The sequence below is a fragment of the Lagenorhynchus albirostris genome, chromosome 3 (genome assembly GCF_949774975.1).
Source record: "Lagenorhynchus albirostris chromosome 3, mLagAlb1.1, whole genome shotgun sequence".
NCBI lineage: Eukaryota > Metazoa > Chordata > Mammalia > Artiodactyla > Delphinidae > Lagenorhynchus > Lagenorhynchus albirostris.
The window spans coordinates 156,979,775-157,001,292 of NC_083097.1; the positions used below are offsets into that span (position 1 = coordinate 156,979,775).

The window sequence follows — 21,518 nt, forward strand, 5'->3', positions numbered from 1 at the left end:
GGTCACTTTAGCTTCACATCCTCACTGGCCAGGAGCCCTCATCCACTTCAACTCCTCTCTCCTTCCACACCACACACGCCCCAGTGTCCCTCCTGACTGTGGACCTGGACAACTTTTAGTATTTCTTCTCTTGCCTTGTCTTTCTCTGAAGGTGAGCTAAGCAGAACTTGGAAGGTGGGGGAAGTGTGAGAGAGGGCAAGGGCTCCAGCTCAGTGAACTTTGTGGTTCCTTCCTGCTCTCAGGTGATGGTAGCCAGCACTCCCCCACAGAAGGAGGCCTGTTTACCATCTTCCTTCCTCCTTCCTCCCCTCAAAGCTCTCAGGCCAGAGCAGTGAAGACCTTATTGGTAGATGAAACTTACCCAAAGGTTGTGAAGGGTGAGAATTTTTTTCTCATAAATTTATTTATTTTTATTTATTTATTTTTGGCTACATTGGGTCTTCGTTGCTGTGTGCGGGCTTTCTCTAGTTATGGCAAGCGGGGGCTACTCTTCATTGCAGTGCATGGGCTTATTGCGTTGTCTTGTTGCAGAGCACGGGCTCTAGGTGCCCGGGCTTCAGTAGTTGTGACACGTGGGCTCAGTAGTTTTGGCTCACAGGCTCAGTAGTTGTGGCGCACGGGCTTAGTTACTCCGCGGCATGTGGGATTTTCCTGGACCAGGGCTCGAACCCGTGTTCCCTGCATTGGCAGGCAAATTCTTCACCACTGTGCCACCAGGGACGTCCCTCGATTAACTAGATTTTTCTGATGCCCAACTTCCTCTATTCTTTCCCCTCCTTGTGTTCTTTTGACAATATTAAAACGCAACAAACGTTGTGCTCTAGACTCAGATCGTTGCAATCCGGCTTCTCCTCTCCTGTTGGCCTGGCAGGACACCACGTGTGTGGTGGCCCCGAGACAGCGCAAAGCTGTACTTCTGGCCTTTCCCTCTGTTGTGTAAATTGCTCCCCTCACTCGCCCCAATCAGGATCACCAAAGCTCTTCCTATGAATTTTCAAATATCAGGAAAGGCCCAGCTGAAAACTATTATCCTGAACATGGGAATCCCTGGTCAGAATTCAGGGGGTCTGTGAACCCAGATGGGAAAATAACCTTTATTTTCACTAACTTCTAGCTGAAATTTAGCCATTCATCCCCTGATGAGTAGAGGTAGCAAAGATCGGTGGTGTTAGCAGGACCGTTGCCTCGGTCCCAACAGAAACCACAGGTGTTTTCGTATCACATGACAGTTATCTCAGACACCGCCCGACTTTCCAAATGGCTGTAACTTGAACTTCACTGCCTGGTCTCGTGGTCTCGTTTCCTGAGGCAGGAAATAAGCATATGTGCTGTATTTCACAATTACCGCAAACAATTGGGTTTTTTTCATGTTTTCTTTTCCTGAGCCCACCAGAGGGCGCCATCAAGGACCTGCGGGCGGGCCCCAGGGTGCGTGCGGTGGAGCCGCAGCCAGAGCCCGGCCGGAGCCTGAACCTGAGCCAGGGCGGGGTCGCAGCTGCCGCGGCCCTGGGGGCACTGAGCGCTCTCCCGCCCGGACCCCGGCGAGGGACGCATCCTACGGTCGGACGGCGGCCGGCGTTGGCACGAGGCCCCTGCCCCACAGCTGAAGACGGACTCCACCGGGACCGGCACCCTGGGGCAGCGCGTGAGGCTGCCGATCAGGCGGCCGCAGAGTCCCGGGAGTGCGCGGGACCGGCGGTCGCCGCTGCCACCACCGCTGCTGCTGCTGCTGCTGTCGGGACTGGTGCGGGAGGGCGCAGCAGGTAACCGGGCGGAGAGGTGTGGGAGCCGGGGCGGACCCCCAATCGTCCCCCAGCCTCGCGCCTGTGGCGGTGCTAGGGAGAGATCCACCAAGAACGCGGAAGCTATTCTGGGTTTTGGGGAGGGGGCCGGATGGTGAATCGGAGAGCTGATCCAAGATCGCAGGGGTCGCTGAGCCCCGGGCTAGGCAGGGCCCCTGTTTTGCCGCCTCCCATTTCAGACCCCTGATCGGACTGAGCGGTCAGGAGGGTGGGGACCCCGGGGGACCCAGCCGACGCCACAGCTTCCTGGGGGTCCCTTGGCCTCTCTGGAGGACGCCGCTCACGCTCAGTTCCCAGGGCTGGGTCCTCCAGGAAGGCCCTGGGGAAGCTCCGTGGAGGCAGGAACCTGAGCGCTGCCTGCACAGCCTCCGCCTGCTAGCTCGGCGAGGCACCTGCCCATCGCTACAGGTCTCCCTGGCTCCTTGGCGAGGTTCCCTCGGGTTGCCCAGGCAACCCCTTGTTGAGGTGGCGGGTGATGCGAAGCAACAAGGATTTTTCTGACCTAGCGGGGAATTTCCATCCTTTAGCCATTTCCGTTCTGCGCGCAGAACTGCAGGGCCGGACCTCCCCCGGGATTCCCGACGGCTCGCCCACCCTGACCGCACAGATGCCCGAAAGTTTATTAGCACAGGCGGGAAGTGTCCACCATCATGGCAGTAATAATAGCTGATGTCCTTTATTCCAGGCTCTGTTCCAAGGGCTTCACGTCCAAGAAGCCATTTCGGCTCTTAGAACACACAAAATTTACAATTTACAGATTTAAAATAGGGCCCAGAGTGGGCGCTAGGTGGCAGCACTGGGATCCAGAGTCGGAGTTCTTAGATTTTTTTGTGCTTGGACCCTGTCTCAATGTTTTTAACACAAAAAATGAAATACATAGGATTCCAAAGGAACCCAGTTATGTTTTTATAAAGCTACTAAAAAATTTAAATAGAAATATAAGTTTGTGATATGTAATATATGTGCTTCTAAGTTAGCACATTAAAGAATGCATTAATAGCAACAATTCCCAGAATTTGGAAGTAGTGAGGGTAAAGCATATTTCCAGGTGTCTGCAACAACGGTCACGTGATTCGAAAACATCTGTGGCTTCTATCAGAGACCAAAGCACAGGTTCTGCAAATCCTGCTGAGCTCTGTTGCCTCCATTCAGCATGGGAGAAAGGCCAAACTTCAGCTAGAGGTTAGTGAAAATAAAGAGGTTATTTTTTCCCTCCAAGTTGAGGCTCCTGAACGCAACAGGATGCATCTCCAGGAGGATTCAGCCCTCAGCTCCCCATAGGAAACACTTGAAGGAGAATCACCCTGGATGTCTGGGCAGGAGATCAGGGGAGAGAATGGAGCCAGGGATGGGGACGAGTTTGGCCAGTGTCCCTGGAACAGGGACCCCAGGGGAGTTGGGGTGTGAACCTGAAAACCAGGACTGGTTACACTGTGTCTCTGGGCCAAGACTGTAACCAGCCCTGGTTCTCAGGTTCACACAGCCCCTGAGGATCCTTCTTACAGCTCCCCCCAGGGGTGATACAGGGGCGCATAGGCGATTCCAGTTCTGCATGGCAGGGATGGTCATGGGTGTGTGCATAGACCCTGTAGCCTTGTGAGGGGAATGGTCAAGGCTGGCCCAGGGGGACAGGTCCCCAAGCCAAGGAGGAGGGAAGGAATGGAGGGTGACCCTGGTGTGTGCCAAACTGTAGGAAAGAGATGGCACATGGCAGGGAGGTAGCTAGGCATCTCCAGCAAGCCCCCTCAAACACTCCTGGGTGCCAGGCTTTCCCTGCAGGAGGTGGGGAATGAAGAAGTGGATTTCAAGGGGCAGATGTCATGAGTCATGCAGCAGGGAGTTCTAAGCCTCATAGCAGCTTAGAATTGAATCCTATGACAAGGATTCAATTATTATCCCCATGGTAAAGATAGGGACACTGAGGCTCAGAGAGGTTAACTGCCTACCCAGGGTCTCCCAGAGTCTCACGGCTCGTTAGGATTTGGGTTCCAGGCTGGCTCTGGAGCCCATGCTGCCTCAGGCAGAAGCTGAGGCAGGGAGTCCTGGCCCGGTGAGAGGAGATGGCAGAACTAATCCGTGGCCCTTGGGATCAAAACTGTGAGAGACAGATTAAGTAGAGATAAATGATTACAAAGCTGGTTACTACAGCAAAGCTGGAATTAGGGCCTGGGGAGTGGGGGTGAGAGCAGGGTAAGGGCCGTACTCTTGGGTATCTGGCCTGGGCAACCAGGGGGCACCGAGACAGGAGCAGCATCAAGGGCAGGCTAGGGGAGGGACTGCAGAGGCCAGTCCTATAGAACTTCAAGGGCCATGACCACTGAGACTGCTTCTGGTCTCCCTCTTCCCTTTTCTACCCTCCTCCTCATGTGACTGCGTGCCCTTGTTACTCTGCCTCCCCCTTCCTGCACTCCATCTCAGGTTCATCCAAGCCAGGGATTCAGGGTCCCCTCCCTGCTGTCCACAGCCACACCCTTTCTGTGGCCCAGACCTTGCCCTTGAACTCCATCCCATAGGACCTGACCCAATTTGGCCTCAAGGAGAAACTGAGGCACGAAGAGGCAATCTAGCCCTTTTTTTTCCTCCCCAGACTCATCTCTTGCATTTGTAGTCATCCCTTGACCTTGGTTTTCCTGAACACACCACACTCTTTTTCATTCCAGGCATTCCCATGTGCTAGTGCTTTTGCCTAGAGCAGTTCTCAAACCTTAGAATCACCCAGAGGGCTTGCTGAACTACAGAAAGCTAGGACCCACCCCCAGAGCTTCTGACTCAGTAGGGCTGGGGCCCAAGAATTTGCATTTCCCCAGGCGAGGCTGATGCAGCAAGTTCTGAAACTACACTAGACTCACACGAGCCCCAAATTTCCTTCCCTCCTCACGCACCCTACTGCCAGGTAACTCACACTGGTGAGGCCTCCTCCAGGTTTCAGCCTACAAGACCCCTGACCTCGGCACCCTCCTGCCCCAGGATGCCCCCCGGCACCTGGTACTTCTGCTCCCCGACACTTGTCAGCCCCCACTGGCCTTACTGGATCTGCTTGTGTAATTGCTCGATTGTCCCCTTCCCTGCCAGACCTGAGCTCCCTGGGGGCTATGTCTGTCTCTGTGTCCCCACACACACCCCCACCTGGCTCAGTGCCTGGCTTGTAGTAGGTGCTCAATAGATGTTTGTCAAATGAGTAATATTGCAAGCGGAGAGAGGTCAGGGCTGGCACAGCTGAGCAGGTGGGCAGGGCAGAGCCAGGTAGAGCCAGGCGTACCTGGGCAGCACGTGAGAATCACCTGGGAGTTTTCAGCGCCCGCCAGTGTGCAGCCCTCCCTTACCCCCAAATCCACTAAATCCATATCAATGGCAGGATAGTCAAAGCAGCGTTGGGCAGCCGGATGGAGAACCTCTAGCAAAGCCCAGTCCTGGTTTCCCTCCTCTCTAAGTGGGAACAATCAAGACCTGCCTCACAGGAATGCAGGGAAAACACCACGAATCAATACTTGTAAAGCTCAGGAACCATGCCTGGCACCGAGGCCCAGACCTCAGCCCTGCTGGCTTTGTGCCTGGGTGCTGGGGGAGCTTCCAGCCACTCCTGTGGCAAAGGCCCCACATCCCTCTTCCCTTTCAACGTGCCTCTCATTGTCATTCCATACTATCTCTCCCAGCAAACACAAGGATGCGTAGGATGTTTATACCTTGAGATTTCATACTTCCCTTTTCCATTTCTCCCTTGCAGAGAGTCCCTGGGGGCTGCCCTTGGTGGCCGATAGCCCGGCGGCCAGGGCAGAGGTGGTGATGGCAGAACTGGCAAACCTGAAGTTGGAAAAGAAGCCATGGCCTACAGGTAAGATCGTGCCTATCTGCTGAACAAGGGGTAGGATGGTGGAGGCCAGGAGCCCCCAGTCTGCAGGAGGCCGTGTGCACAGTCTTGGAATCTGGTATACTGTGTTGGGGTGGGGGAACTCTGCCAGGGTAGAGGACACAGAGGCCAGAGCCTTTGGAGGGTGTCCCAGGGGATGAGACCTGACCTCCAGTGAGCTGGCCCCTCACTCAGTCATCTTTCCCCACCCCCGACTCCAGCTCTCTCCTTCCCACGGCCACCTCTCCCTTCGGAATAGGAAAGCTCTAAGACTAAGAAGATGAGGTCTCCATGCCTGTACTTCTTCCTTATTTTCATTATCTCACCGAATGCTCTAGCACTCTGGAGCAGGTCAGTTAATTGCACCCACTTACAGATGAGGACACCAAGGCTTGGAGCTGTGAAATAACTTCCTCAAGGCCACGCAGCTAGGAACTGGCAGTGCTACGTGGATTGTGGGGGAAGTGAGGCAGATGCACAGAAGTCTCCTGGGCAGAGTGGGAAAGGGGCTGGCCTCCTCCCTCCTCCACCACAGTCAGAGGAGAAGGTAAAAGGCTGGGCCAAAGCGGGTGCAGGACTGCTCCTTGTTGGGGGCTGGCCACATGGCCCAGTGACCAGGAAGTGGCAGTGGAGGGGGTCGGGGGTGGGAAGCTGATGATACAAGCAGGCCCTGAAGCAATGATGGGCATGTAGCCACTTCCTTAGGCCACGTCACAGCAGGAGCAGATCCCCCTGGACGCCTGCTGTGTGTCCCCCACTTCCTCCTGCCATGGTCCCACAGTGCGTGGCACTGACCGCCCAGCCTGGCAGGTGGTATCACCTCCAAAGCCAGGAGATGGCCTCCTTCGGCTTCTTTTGCCACACTCCGGGCTGCAGCCCAAGGCATGATGATCCCTCCTGGGCCCGGTTAGCAAGTGGGAGTCTAGTCCCAGCTGAGACGGTCCTCCTGGGGAAAAGATGGGAATGGGCAGGGTGTGAGCCCCTGCAGAGAGCCGGCTGGGCTCTCAAGACCATCTGGCAGGCAGAGCAGAGAGCAGTGGGATTTTCAGAGAGGAAGGGATGGCAGGCCCCTCCCTGGATACATGGGAGGCGGTACCTGGAAGTCAGCTGAGGGGGTCACAATCATGAACTTGCCCTAAAAGCAGGTCCTTGACTCTCAGGATGGGTACCAGATGCCAGGACGTAGGCCACGGTGAAGCAGTCCAGGGCAGAGCAGATGCCAGGAACCAGAGCCCTCGTGGCAGGGAGGGCTAGGCCAGAGGGCTATATCCAGGCCATTCCAGACACCATCCGGACAAGCCTGGGAAGGATTCAGAATTCAGCCCCTTCTTTCACCCCTACACCTACTACACTGAATCACACCACCATTTTATTTTTCCCCTGCATTCTTGCAGCAGCCTCAGAACACCCCAAGCATGCTCCTGCCTCAGGACCTTTGCACTGACTTTCCCCTCTGCAGACCTGGAATTCTGTCTCCCAGATCTTTACATGCTGGTTCCTTGAGTTCTTTAATAGTTTCCTTTCTGGGAAGGCCTTCCCTGCCCATTCTATCTATAATTTTCAACTCCTCCCCTGATATTTTGTATATCTCTGCTTTATTTTTTTCCCTCAGCACTTATCACTATCCAGCCTACCATACATTTTACTCCTTTATCTTGCTTACCCTACATTCATGTAAGCTTCCTGACAGCGGGCACTTGGGGCTCTTTGGGTTATCCCAGCATCCCCAGGGCCTCGGAGATAGCCAAACGGTAGGTGCTCAGAAAGTACTTGCTGAGCGGGGCAGCAGGGTGGGCCCTGCTGGGCCATATGATCTAGGCTGCCAGGATGAGCAGAGCTGAGCCATCTTAAATTGCAGCCAGGATGGTGTCTTGGGAGGGCAGAGAGTGGAGAGACGCCATGGGGAGGGGCCTTCTCATGTGTCCCCAGCCACTCAGTTGTCACCCAGAAGTGGGTTCACTAAAGGGTGGGTGCAAGCCAAGGATCGCCTGGAGAATCTGGGTGCGCAGTCTGTTCCTGCCTTTCACTACTGGTGGTGGCTTTGCAGGTGGCTTTGCCTCCCTGTGGCTCAGTTTCCCCATATGTCATAGATAGGTACAATAGTACCCTCCTGATAAAGTTGTTATGAGGGTGACCTGGCCAACGTCTTATAGAGTGCTCAGGACAAAGTCTTATAAAGTGCTCAGGACAGGGCCAGCCCCTAAGTGCTTTAAAAGTGTTTCGTAAATTTTAAAATATATATATATATATATTGATCGACTTCCCTTCATTTTAACCAAAAATAATTGGCCACTAAAGCAGCTAACATTAATAAATAGTAACATTACATAGTAAGCAAGGTCGTGCACCTGCCCTAACAGAACGACCAGGTGTGTGTTGCTCCCTTTCCCACCAGGCCTGACCTCAGGATCGCTTGCTCTTTCCTGCATTTTCCGCACCTGGGGAAGAGCACATCCGTCCCTTCACGGCCTCTTTGCTTAGGTGATGGGAGCACCAGGGTTCCTGGGCCTCTACTTCTGTGTCCCTCAGTCTTTGGCACAGCTGTCAGAGGATGTCCTTGCTCCCAGATGGTGCATTCTCCTCCCCCTCTCTCTCCCTCCTCCCCTCCACTACCCTCCCCCGGCCCCAGGACTCACTGGCCACCAAACTCTCAGGACCTAATGGGCTTCAGTCGAATACTATCTGTTTCCTGTAGCTGCTGTAACAGATGACCACAGCTTGGGGGCTAAAAGCTACACATTTATTCTATTTCAGTTCTGGAGGTCAGAAGTCCCAAATGGGTTTCACTGGGCTGAAATCGAGGTGTTGGCAGGGCCGGCTCCCTAAAGAGGCTGTAACGGAGAATCTGTTTCCTTGCCTCTTCCAGCTTCTAGAGCTGCATTTCTTGGCACGTGGTGCCTTCCTGCATCTTTCTCTTCTCCATCTTCACATCACCTTCTCCTCTGACGTCATGGACTCTCCCTCCGCCTCCCTCTTCTAAGGACACATTAGGGCCCGCCTAGACAATCCAGGATAATCTCTCCATCTCAAGATCCTTAATTTCATCTGCAAAACTCCTGGTACCATATAAGGTAACATTCAAAGGTTCCAGGGATATCTTGGGGGGGCCATTATTCAGCCTATCACACTATGCTTCCTGAGCTGTGGAGACAGAGGCAGGACAGGAAGCCCAGCTGGCATGGCTTCCTCACCACCCAGGAGGCCAGCAGCTACCCAAAGACACAGGATCTTTGCCCTCCCTCACTTCCAGGGCAGGTAGAGCTGCTGCAGATCAGAGCCAAGGAGTGGGTGGGTCACCTTGACACAGAGAAACCGTAGCCTCTGTTATCCCCAACGCCTTTGTGCCTGTTCACAGCTGCCAGCACAGGAGCACACCACACTGATCTTAACTCAATGGTGTGCAAGCAAACAGTACCTACCGTGAGAGAGACTCCAGGCATTTCCCAGGAGGCCCACACCAGCCCAGACCCGATGTTAACCCTTCACTCAAACACTCTTAACATGGACCCCTCTTGCCTCCCATGAGGAGGTTTCTCCAGCTGTGAGAAGAGAACACCTCTTTCCTCAGCTTAGAAAAAGGCAGCGAACCCTGGGGAGAGAATCTGGGCTGCCCTCTTTCTAGTGCATGCCTTTGAGTGCTATACGTGGCCTCCCCTGGACCTCGGTTCCTTTATCTGTAAAATGGGGCCAACCACACTGACCTCTTAGGTTTATTGTAAAGATCAACTGAGATAGTGAGTGAGGAGCCGTTAAACCAGTGCACACAGTGGTCATTCCCAAAATGGCAGCTGTGATTATTGTCACTGCGATTCATGTTCTTATTTTTTGTCCAGTTCAACAAAGGCCAGAAGTAAGTGCTCACTGTGTGCTAGCTGTGCTGCTAGGCCCTGGGGAAACAGCGATGACAGAGTCAGATGTATTGCCCACCCTCATGGAGTCCACAGTTTCACAGGGAGCACAGGACACTATTGAGACCCCTCTGAGGGACATCAGGCTGAAATCAGGAGGACTTCCTGGAGGAGGGGACACCTTACTGCAACCTGAGGAATGAGGAAACTGGCTGAGAGAAAACAGAGAGGGGAGTGCCCAAGGGCAGAAGAAATAGCAGGTGCAGAGGGCCTGGGCGGAGTTTGGTGTGGCCTGAAATAACAAGAAGGCAGTAAAAAAAGAGCTGTGAGTGGGGAGATGTGTTTGACTTCTCCTTTCTCACTTGAATGTTCAACCATTGAGCACCTACTCTGTGCCAGAAGCTAATCTAGGTGCTGGGGAAACAGAGCAATCCATACAGGAATCGCTGCCCTTAGGGAGCTGACTTGGCAGAGGAGAGACAGACCATTAACAAGACAAACAAAGTGCATATTCTCTAGGAAGTGTAGTGCTATGGAGAAAAATAACAGAGACAGGAGTGTTGAGGGATAAAAACTTCTGAGCAAGAAGTTTTTTAAAAATTAGGTAAGAGAGTAAGCCAGGGATATCTCTGAGAAATGTGGCCTGAGTTTCTTAAGATACAGCATTTGTTTTAATAGCTTGAGTCAGGACTGGCTGCTAAGTAGATTTCATCTCCAGCACCAAGTTTAACTGATGAGTTGGCGCTTTTGGAGACATAGTAGAGGGGCAGCATTTGGACTCAAAGAGAAAAGAGATTGACTAGTAACATCTGCTGTGGGAGCAGGAGGGAGTGGGGAATGGAGTCAAGATGCCACCAGCTTGGCGGCAGTGATTCAAGCTAAGAATGATGGCCAACCTTTCCCAGGTATGTCTGGGCAATGAATAATTCCACATAAATTAAGCTTCCAAACAACCAACTCTTAAAAAGAAATCTTTTTAATTTGAAATGGGAAACCAGACAATCATACTTATTAGAGATGAGTATAAAGTATGAGTAAGTAGGCCCTGAGTGAAGAGCTGAGAAACCTTCTGGGAAGAAAACCCATAAGCCTTAATGCATGAACTTTTTGTTCTCAGTGTTTGACTGATTCTGTCTATATTTAAACTCTTTGGATGCCCTTATTTTTTCCACTGAAATTCCCAGTTCTTGCTGATAACGAATTCTCTGGAAACGTTTCCACTGCCAACCCTACCCAGCACACTGACCACCCTCCCCCGACCCCCACCCAGTGCAGACCCAGGCAGTCCATGTGAGCCTGAGACCAGCCTGTGTTTCCACAGGGACACACTCGCTCCACTACTACTACCTGACCCTGTCAGAGCCAGGCCCAAGCCTCCCTAAGTTTCTGGCTGTAGGCTACGTGGACGAGCAGCCCTTCATCCGGTTTGACAGTCGTGTGGGCAAGGCTGAGCCCCAGGCCCCGTGGATGACGCCAATGGATGCCCAGTACTGGGAGACGGAGACCAGGAAGCAGGAGAAATGGGCGGAGGTGCAGCAGGTGGAGATGTGGACGGTGATGGGCTACCACAACCACAGCAGCGGTGGGTTGGGCGGACTCCCCAAGCTTCACGCTCTGCACACTGACGCTCGAGGCAGCCATGCCCGTCATAGGGTGTGGGACAAGCTTCTGATACTTGGCTCTTCTCAGTCTCCTTCCCCCACAGCCAAGCAGGGGCCTCAGGGCCTCAGAATCAGGGCTTCAGCAGCCAGCCCACAGGCCAGTGCAGCAGGCCTCCACAGGAGCAGAGGGCCCATGATAGCTCCCCCTCTCCCCTTGGCTACCCAGGGCTCTGGACCTCAGCAGACTGGGAGAGGCTTTTCCCTGCCTCACGCACCACCCTCAAATCACGCCTTCCCACCCAGGTCCTCAAGATGCCATCTCAGCTTCTCCATCTCAGCAGCAGCGAGCTTACAGCTAGCACCAAGGCTGCTGCTAATTCTCAATAAAGTGCTTATGGAGCACAGCTTGTTCACACAACACCCTCCTGCTCTGTGGCCAGACACACCCAAATGACCAAACTAAAAGCCTCGGGTCCCCAGAGGCCTCAGAAAGAGTAGATATAGGCCTTCCCTGGTGGCGCAGTGGTTGAGAGTCCGCCTGCCGATGCAGGGGACACGGGTTCGTGCCCCGGTCCGGGAAGATCCCACATGCTGCGGAGCGGCTGGGCCCGTGAGCCATGGCCGCTGAGCCTGCGCGTCCGGAGCCTGTGCTCCGCAACGGGAGAGGCCACAGCAGTGAGAGGCCCGCGTATCGCAAAAAAAAAAGAAAGAGTAGATATAAAGGACTGAGCGTGGGAAGGGCTGTGCACCAGCCCAGGGCCCCCGGGATAAGCATGGCATGACGTAGTCTTAGCACTGAGGACATTATACACCCATAAGTAGTGTGGGATATGAAATAAGGATGTGTCTAAATATGAACTTGAGTGTTCATCCCACATGAGAGGCCCAGCAGGTTTCTCAGCCCAGGCTGCTTATCAAAATTACTTGGGAGTTTTTTTTTAATAAACTTATTTATTTTATTTATTTATTTTTGGCTGCATTGGGTCTTCAGTTCTGCACGTGGGCTTTCTCTAGTTGTGGCGAGCGGGGGCTACTCTTCGCTGCGGTGCGCGGGCTTCTCACTGCGGTGGCTTCTCTTGTTGCAGAGCACGGGCTCTAGGCGCACGGGCTTCAGTAGTTGTGGCTCACGGGTTCTGGAGTGCAGGCTCAATAGTTGTGGTGCACGGGCTTAGTTGCTCCATGGCATGTGGGATCTTCCCAGACCAGGGCTAGAACCCGTGTCCCCTGCATTAGCGGACGGATTTTTAACCACTGCGCCACAGGGAAGCCCCAGTTTTTGTTTTTGTTTTTTAAATGCTGACACCCTGTCCCTCCACCCTTTGGAGTCCCCTCTGGGTGGTGGGCTTCTCCGTGCCTCTCAGGGACTTGACACCCCCGGCCACCACTAACCAAAGTCTTCTCACCTGCACACACAGGGATGCACAGTACTCAGCGCATGTTCGGCTGTGAGATCCAGGAAGACGGCCGCTACAGGGGCTTCTGGCAGTTTGGCTACGATGGGCAGGACCACCTGTCGCTGGACCTGGAAACCCTGAGCTGGGTGTCAGCTGAGCCCGTGGCCATACGGACCAAGCACTGGTGGGAGACAGAGCGCTGCTACGCAGAGTACGACAAGGCCTACCTGGAAGGCCCCTGCCTTGCCTCTCTGCACAGATACCTGGAGCTGGGAGGCCAGAGATTCAGCCGGAGAGGTAAGGCCCACCCTGTGGCAATGCAGAATGGCCCCATGCTCCCATTGTCGAGAGCCATCCCATTTGACAGAGAAGCCTTTGCGGGGGGAGGGGGGTGAGGAAGCAGGCAGTGTCCCCCTGGCTCAGACAAGCCCACTAGGACCCAGAAAGATGGCCAGCTAGCCAACAGCTTTTTCCTGCAGAGGAGGAAGAAAGCCCAGACCACAGGCCTTCAAGTGAGGTGGAGTGGGGAGTTGTGGAGCCTCCCCTGTCCCAGTGTGGTCTTGGAGAATAAACCCCCTTATTCTGGGCCTCATTTTGTTCATCTACAGAGCGAGTGGGTTAAACTAGGTGCTCATAAAATCCTTTTGGGGTTTAACATCCTTTGGCTCTGCTCCTTGGGAAACAGACCCCAGGCCCCAGGGTCTGCATCCCTCACCACTCCCTGGACCACTGAGGACTGCCAGGGAAACTGAAGCCCTCTGCCCCTCTCCTCCCTCACACCCCTCATGCTAAACATGCTCCCCAGACTCCAGGTGCATCGCAAACTTCTCCTGAACCCAGTCAGCAGGGCTGGAGACACAAGGGCTGGGATGGACACTAGGGAAGGTGGGTGCTTTGGGGTGCCGAGGGTGAAAGCCTCGCGGCTGTGGTGGTCAGGGAAGCTGCTGGGGGTGGGGCTGATCAGAGCACCCAGCACACCGTGATGTCTGGTGATTGAGCAGTGGGATGTGAATCAGTTGAGGTAATGGGGAGGATATTCCTCAAAGGGAGACCAGGACAGGTAACATCAGGAGCAGAAGATGTGATTATGAGAGCAGAGCGTGGTGGTTCAGGGCTCAGGCACTGGAGCCTAGCCTCTAGATACACAGCTCAGCTCCAGGATTTGCTGGCTGTGTGACCTTGGGCAAGTTACTTGCCCTCTCTGTGCCTCAGTTTCCTCATCAGTATCATGAGGGTGGCAATAATACCTGCTGCCTCCCCAAAGCAAACATATTGGTGTGCGTTAAGTAAGTAGTGTGGAACTCTCATTCAGCACCAGGTGTTGTCTTCTGTCCTTCACCTGGTAGATTAGTCAGGATTCTCCACAGAAACAGAACCCACAGGAAAAAAGAGATGTGTTCTAAGGAGTTGGGTCACATGACTATGGAGGTAGAGAAGTTCCAAGATCTGCGGTCAGGAAGCTGGAGACCCAGGAAGAGCTGATGTTGCAGTTCCAGTCTGAGACCAAAGGCCTGAGAACCGGGAGAACCAATGTGTAGTTCCAGTCCGAATGCTGGAAAGTTCGAGACCCAAGAAGAGTCAGTGTTTCTTTTTTTTTTTTTTTTTTTTTTTTTTGCGGTACGCGGGCCTCTCACTGTTGTGGCCTCTCCTGTTGCGGAGCTCAGGCTCCAGACGCGCAGGCTCAGCAGCCATGGCTCACGGGCCCAGCCGCTCTGCGGCATGTGGGATCTTCCCAGACCGGGGCACGAACCCACGTCCCCGGCATCGGCAGGCGGACTCTCAACCACTGCACCACCAGGGAAGCCCAGTGTTTCATTTTTTGAGTCTCAAGGCAGGAGAGACCCGTGTTCCAGCTCAGTAGTAAGGCTAGAGGAGCTCCCTATTACTCAGCCTCCTTGTCCCGTTCAGATCTTCAGCTCAGTGAATGGGCTCACGCACACTGCAGAAGGCAATCTGCTTTACTGAGTCCACTGATTCAAATGTTAATACCACCCAGAAACACCATCACACACCCAGAAAGATGTTTGACCAAATGCTTGGGCATCCCGTGGACCAGGGAAGTGGATACAGAAAATGAACTATCACCCCTGAATTACGTCATTTGGAACTCGAACTCTGAGCGGAAGGAATGATGAAGGAAGGCCCTGAGCGCTGGCAGAGGGCTGTGGACCAGAGTCAGACTGGGCTTCATGGCCAGGATGTCCAGCTCCGGAGCCCACAGTCATAACCATTCTCATTATAGGGTCAGAGAAGTATCATCCTTCTTGCCCTCACTTAACAAAGTCTTATTAGGCACCTCCTGTATGCAGGAAGTCACAGGGGGAAGTATGTCAAGCCTCTGAGGAAACCCTAGAGTCTCTGTAGGGAGAAGGGGGAGGGTCAGTCTAGGGCCCAACAGCCCCACCCAGGATCCTCCTTGGAGGTTGGGGGCAGGAGGTCATATCCCCCTCATGGAAGTTCCCGGGACAGTGCCCTTCTGGAATGGTGGGCAGTGGGTTGTCCCTGCTTGCAGCAGTAATTGGGTGCCTTCCCCGGAGAGAGACCCTGTCCCTATTTCCTTGTCCTCCACCCTGGAGGATGCGGGAGGAGCCCGGGATTAAGCATGAGGGATGGGCAGAGCGCAGGCACTCAGCAGCCTTCCTCGCTCCCCCTCTCCCTGCAGAGCCACCCACAGTGCGGATAACAGAGCACTCGGCCAAGGATGGCGGCACCATCCTGAGGTGCTGGGCCCTGGGCTTCTATCCACACAACATCTTGCTGAGCTGGTGGCTGGGGGAGAAGGAACTGGACTCCGAGTGTGCGGAGACACGCCCCAGTGGGGACGGCACCTATCAGACGTGGGCGGCTGTGTGGGTGCCGGCGGGGAAGAAGGCCCAGTACACCTGCCGCGTGCAGCACTCCAGCCTGAACCACACGCTCACTGTGTCCTGGGGTGAGGAGCTGGGGCTTGGCCCGGAGCGGGTGAGGAGGGGCTGGGGAGGGCCCAGGGCACCTGGAGACAGTCCCATGGACTGGGGGTGGGGGGGCCCCTTTTCTCTGTCTTTTCTTAGAGTCCTCTCATCCTGGACTTACTGCTGTGGTTATCTCCCTCATCCTGGTCTTGCTGGTGGTTGTTGGTGGTGTGACCTTGACCAAGTGCATTCAAGGTAGGTGGGGAAGAAACAAAGGAGCGGGAGGCCCTCTGGCTGGTCCAGCCTTATGGGGAAGAATGCTGTGCTCCCATCCCTGCAGCTAGAACTGTTCCCTCCTGGGGAGCAGCAACTACTGCTGAGGTCCTGCCCCCTGTCCCCCACCTGTGGAAAAGCCCAAACGTCCCCACCCCACAGCTGCACACCACCCCGAGGACCCTGCAGATCCCACAGTCAGGGGACACCACTGGGCCTGACTTTGGGAAGGGCCCAGAGCGGGAGCGGGAGGGAGAAGGTGGGGACACACCACCCACCTCCTCTCTTGTGTTCTCTTTCCCCACAGCCAGAAATAAGGAATCTTACGAGCAAGCCTCAGGTGACTGTGGGGTGGACCGGTTGGGGAGAGGAAGCCCCAGGTGTTCTCAAGCATGGCGGGGATGCCTTGGAACTCAGGATGGGGGTGGGGCATGGGGTGGGTGCTTTCCCTGGCCTCAGCCTCCTGCCCCATCCCACCATCCCTGAGCCGGGGTCACCTCCCTCCTTTCTCCCTGCAGGTGGAGAGGACCCCCATAATTCCCAAAGCCCAGCAAGAGCAGGGGCTACTCCACTCATCTGCTGACTGAAGGTCACCGTCACAGATCAAGGAGGTGTTTTGTGGGGTGTTTGGGGACCTGAAGGCCCCCGGCACTGGCTGGCTGGTATGAAATCTGACTGTGAAGGGCCCACCCCACCCCGAAACTGAGGCGTCCTCACCCCTAACAGTCTTGTTACAAGTGGTCTGTGCCACTAGGATGGCTTTGCCATCTTCCTGAAGTCCTTTTAAAAGTCTAATTATTTCCTGTTCCGGGGACGGGGAGAAGGGCAGTAGTAATTCCTCAGATTGTTTTACACTTGACAGTTTGCAGAATGGTTTCATGTTAAGTGTAAATCCCACTTGAGCTTCTCAGGCACCCTGTGAGAGTTTGGCTATGTTATTCTCATTCCCACTTCCCGAACGTGAAAACCAAGGGTCTGGGCAGTCAGGGAAGAACCAGAACAATAGTCAAAGAGTTACAGGGGCAGCATCCTTCATGCACCTGCTAGCGTCAGCCAGAAATGGCTGAATGCCTGCGTCATTTATAAGCGTGTTCTTTTATGTATGTCTGATCCGCTTTTGGGAAGATTCGAGTGTTGGGGCTGTGAGGGTGTAGGGGAGGCGGCAAGGGTGGGAACATGTGTATGTGAGGGTGTGTGGGTGTGTATGTGTGAGGGTGAGAGGATATAGGGTGTATGTGAGGGTGAGTGTATATGTGGTGTGTGGGTGTCCTTGTGTATATGAGGAGAAGCTCAGAGAGACAGGTGCCTGGGGGCCTGTTCGTTGGTCCCAGGCAGTTGGAGGATGAGAAACAACACAGGCCATATTTTCCATTATTTCCTGTCCTTTTGAATGATTTGAATTTTTGCAATAAGCACATGTTACTGTTACAATAAGGGAAAGACCCCTTTTCGCTGTGTCCTGGGGAAATGCTTGTGAAGGATATGTCTGGAGAAGGCCCAGCCTCACCTTTGCATCTGCAGTGGAGCAGAAACCCCACGTCTCCTCTGTGAACAAGAATCCAGTCTCACGGCCATTTGATGTGCTAAGGGGCTGGGACTCCAGAGCCCTGGCAGAGAGAGGGAGTGCTCACAAAGGACACAAGGCCAGACCCCTCCCAGGGCACCCTCTGCCTCCCCTTCAGCTGACCCCAAGGTGTGACAGAGCCTCCTGTGGGGACTTTTGAAACCTCCGTGTCTGCAGCCCTGGGAGGCTCCAAGCCTGAGGATGTGAACGACTGTAATGCTAGAAAAAGATTCAGCCTGCCCTGGTGGCCTGCAGGACCTCAGCAGTGAGCTTGTAATTATCAGATTGTCCTGAAGACGTGTCTTAAATGTCTGTCTTTCTCAGTGATGTTGTCATGTTCCATATACGCTGAGCAAACCACATACTAAGCAGGGTTCTGAGCACTGTACTGTATACTAAGCTGTTTAATCCTCAAAGCACACCTGTGCGGGAGAATTAATACTCCTGTGCTGCAGGTGAGGAAACTGAGGCCCAGGGTCCCGCAGCTGGTTCATGCCAGAGCTGGGATGTGAGGCCAGGTAGTCTGGCCACTGCACCAAAAGTCTCAATGACAACTGTGCTGTTCTGTAAATAGGCAAGCAAGTATAGGTCTGCAATCCCTTATCTGCAATTCTGAAATCCAAAAAAAACGCCAAAAGCCAGAAGTTTCTTCCTAACTTTGTCATCATAACTTGACCTGGGGGACTTTCCTGGTGGTCCAGTGGTTAAGAATCTGCCTTCCAATGCAGGGGACATAGGCTCAATTCCCGGTCGGGGAACGAAGATCCCACATGCCGCGGGGCAACTAAGCCCATGAGCCGCAACTATTGAGACCGTGTGCCACAATTAGAGAGCCTGTGCACCACAACTACTGAGTCTGCTCACTCTGGAACCTGCCCACCACAACTAGAGAAAAGCCTGTGTGCCACGAGGAAAGATCCCGTGTGCCGCAACTAAGACCCAACGCAGCCAAAAATAAATAAATAAATATTAAACTAAAACTAAAAAAAAAAAAACTGACCTGGGAGAGAGGTGGGAGGAAAAACAAACAAACAAAAAACCTTAAAGTGAAGTCAGGTTCTGTGCTTCCACTGCAGGGGGCGTGGGTTGGATCCCTGGTCGGGAAACTAAGATCCCATATGTCGTGCGGTGTGGCCCAAAAAAAAAGTGTTATTCATGCTCATTTATTCTTCTAGTGTGCCTTTTCACAATTTGCCACAGAAATATTGATCTGGGGGATTATGGGGCGTCACCCCAGACCCTTCTGGTAGTATTATGTAATATTCAGCATCCATACCTGGGTAGCTTTCTAAAGCCCAAAGAATTCTAAATTCTGAAATACATCTGGCCCTAACGGTTTCGGGTAAGAGATTATGGACCTGTATTAATAAGGTTTTGCAGCAATAAACATGTTTTATTTTTACAGTTGTCTGACTGGTGAGACAAGTTAGGAAACAGGGCAGGTCTGGCCCCTACAGATAGGAGGCACAAGTGCCCAGGTGGACCCTCAAGGTTCCCTCAGCCCTGGATGCACTTAGGTCCTCCTGAGCAGAAGTGAAACATTCTTCCCTGGGGAAGGGGTAGAGGCAGAGTGTGTTTGGGGAGAAGCAGATTGGAGGAGGCTTCTGGCCAGTCATTCTCTCTTTGAATTGGTACAGCTGTGTCACCTTTCTGTACCCTACACATATCGCCAAGGCTTCAGGCTCCTCTACACACCTCCCAGACCCACCTCCTCAGCTTTGGTCCTGCCCAGCCAAGTGTAGACCTTAGACTGGCAATTTGCATGGCTTCTTTGACGCAAGGGCATTGAATATTCAGGGAGCCTTAGATAGAGGGTCCGGCTTCTTATAAGTGCAAGCCCTGGGCAGAATGGGCCGGAAGTTCCCGTCCAGTTCTGTGCTTCTCTGTGTCTAGGACCCTGAATACCTCTGGGGCCGCGGGATTATAGGACCATCCCTCCAGATGAGGAAAAGGGGCAGAGAGGCCATGGACTGGAACAGTCCCACAACAGCCCCTACAGGACAGTAGCAGGGCCCCAGGCACCTGCCACCCAAAGGCTACAGTCATTTCGCTCTTCCATTAGCCTCATTGGCCACTTGGTTTAGAAACTACCAGAGGGCAAAGGCCGAGCAGTCAATATCTGTCCTGGATATCCATCAGCAAACCCTAGTTTTTGCACCTCACAGCCTTTTCCTGCTGGCTTTCCTCACCCTCTGTCCACTCGGCCTCCTGCCTTCTCACCAGAACACGACATCTGCAAGAAGACCTGGAGCTCCGGGACCAGGGGACTGGTAGACGGAAGTGCCTGAGGTGAAGGGACAGCCGCTACGCCTACCCTGGCCTGGGGGCCCTTCCTCCCCCTTCCTGAGTCCTACTAACCCTTCCCTGCTGAAGCAGCCCGCACCGCAACTTCGCACCCCAGGCAGAACCTACCAGCCTTTATGCTGCCAATGGCGCCACCGTCCTGACGTTCCGGAAGTGTCTGCTCCATAACTGGGTTATGAGCTCCTCGGCAACTGAGCAACTTCAACTTTATTTTGTTTTAATCATATTTCCCTTAGAGGCTAGTTCAGTGTTTTGCCCGTGGAACCATAAAATACATTTTAGGGGAAAGAACCAAAAAGTATATAAAAATAAAATAAGAGATTTAAGACCTAGAGGGATCCTAAAGCATCTCTAGGAGCCCCTGATAATTTGACACTCTCACTAACTACCCCACCCCGTCATGCGACTCCCCTCTGCTGAGGTCTTGAGGCCTCTCACGTTAGAGTCCTTCCTGTCCAGGCTGTGAGCTCTCTCAAGTGTGTCTCTCTCTTACCTCCCACCCCCTCCCCAACACAGATTGGTCTAAGTCTGGTGCACCTGCAAAAACGGAAGCAAAGGCAGATGCTTCAACTAGCACCCGCCAGCCATGTAGGAAGTGAACCTAGGGGTCCTGAGTCTGATTCCACAGAGGAAGGAACAGGCCCAGAGAGCATGGCCGTTTCCCCTAACCCAGGCTTTACTCCACCCTCATTTTTGTTTCTCTGCTTAGTAGCAGCTTGTCAGTGGTTTCAACCAAAGTCCGGGGCTATGGGCCCAACTGGACCAGCCAGGATGCCGGCCTCTCTCCTGGGTTCCTTCCTCAGCCACCCCTACCAGGTGAGAAACTTGTCAGCAGGGCACTGACTTTGCGTCCTGAGGGTACTGCCACAGACCTCTCCTGGGAACTGCTTCCCTCTGTCAGCCAGACCGGGCTGGCTGGGGCTCAGAATTGTGGGATCTCCACCCGAAGACCCACCCCTCGCTCACCCTGTGGGCAGAGTCCAGACTTCAAGGCCTCAGGCCACCCTGATATCCTCTGCACCCCCCTTTGCACAAATCTCACATGCTGACCACTCAACTCAGGAGTCCTGTCCCAAACCACAACTTTTCAGGGGCCACTACATTCAGAGCAGAATCTCTGGCTGCTCAGTGTGGCCTGGTGCTTTGTGATTATGTGTCAAATGAATGAAGGACTTCATGAATGAATAATAATGAATCATGGGTATTCAGTGAATGCCATTAGAATCCAAACTCACCGAATGGCAAGCCTTTCTTACAAGCCATCTTCGATGCAGCCTCACTCCCCCAGTTACCCTCACTGTCCCAGCCATGCCTGCCCTCCCCCAAGGCCTTCCAGAACCCTGGAGACCTGGCCATCCCTGCCATGAGTACCATGATGAATAATGCAGGACGTATCCAGGGAGCCAGGGCCTGGCCAGATGGGAACATACGACAAAGGCCAACCGGAAGGCCCAGCCCTGGGCTGGTGGTTTTTTTCTCCTCTAATTTCCTAGCCCCTCCAGGCACCTTTGCTCCACAGTGACAGAGCCAGGACAGGGAAGAGACCCAGGAAGCCAGAGCTATCTGCACTGCAGCAGGGGCAGAGGAGAAGCTGGGCCTGAGTTTAAGGAAAAGCAAGGCTGACCCACTGGTCATACTCACTCTGTCCAGCCAGGACCTCTGGAATCTGACTGGGAGGAGAGAGTGCTAGGATGCTGGGGACGAGCCCGCGTCTTGAACCCAGAGGGGAGAAACAAGCCAGAATTGTAACATCAGAAGGCATTCTGGAGGTCCTCCATTCCAGCCTCCTAGCACAGGGGTCAGTAAACTTTTCCTGTAAAGTGTCAGATAGTAGATATTTTGGACTTTTGTGGCCACATACAGTCTCTGTCCTAATATTCACCTTTGTTTTCTATTTTTACAACCCCTTTAAAATTTAAAAATTGTTCCTTGCTCTTGGGCCTCACAAAAAGAAACCGAGGGCCAGATTTGCCAACCCCTGTGTGACCAAGCCC

At 53.7% G+C, this 21,518-nt stretch overlaps 1 protein-coding gene across 2 annotated transcripts; it reads left to right on the top strand.

Annotated features, from left to right (window-relative positions):
* The first annotated feature begins 1,473 nt into the window (after positions 1-1,473).
* Positions 1,474-18,624, top strand: LOC132517403 (H-2 class I histocompatibility antigen, Q10 alpha chain-like). Of its 2 annotated transcripts, XM_060144555.1 has the most exons (8): positions 1,474-1,763; positions 5,527-5,634; positions 10,819-11,079; positions 12,514-12,789; positions 15,155-15,424; positions 15,543-15,638; positions 15,964-15,996; positions 16,175-18,624. In XM_060144555.1, exons 2-8 carry the CDS (start codon positions 5,586-5,588, stop codon positions 16,237-16,239), a joined length of 1,050 nt encoding a protein of 349 aa, XP_060000538.1. In that variant the 5' UTR covers positions 1,474-1,763; positions 5,527-5,585; the 3' UTR covers positions 16,240-18,624. The 2 variants fall into 2 exon arrangements, with proteins under 2 accessions (XP_060000538.1, XP_060000537.1); XM_060144554.1 differs by having other exon boundaries at positions 15,964-18,624.
* The last annotated feature ends 2,894 nt before the right edge of the window (positions 18,625-21,518 follow it).

What these genes read in the sequence shown, in the direction of transcription:
- LOC132517403 (XM_060144554.1), top strand. Translation starts at nt 5,586, where the DNA reads ATGGCAGAACTGGCAAACCTGAAGTTGGAAAAGAAGCCATGGCCTACA. An exon ending in AAAGAAGCCATGGCCTACAG is followed by an intron (nt 5,635 to 10,818) that starts GTAAGATCGTGC and finishes GTGTTTCCACAG; the next exon opens with GGACACACTCGCTCCACTAC. An exon ending in CTTGACCAAGTGCATTCAAG is followed by an intron (nt 15,639 to 15,963) that starts GTAGGTGGGGAA and finishes CTTTCCCCACAG; the next exon opens with CCAGAAATAAGGAATCTTAC.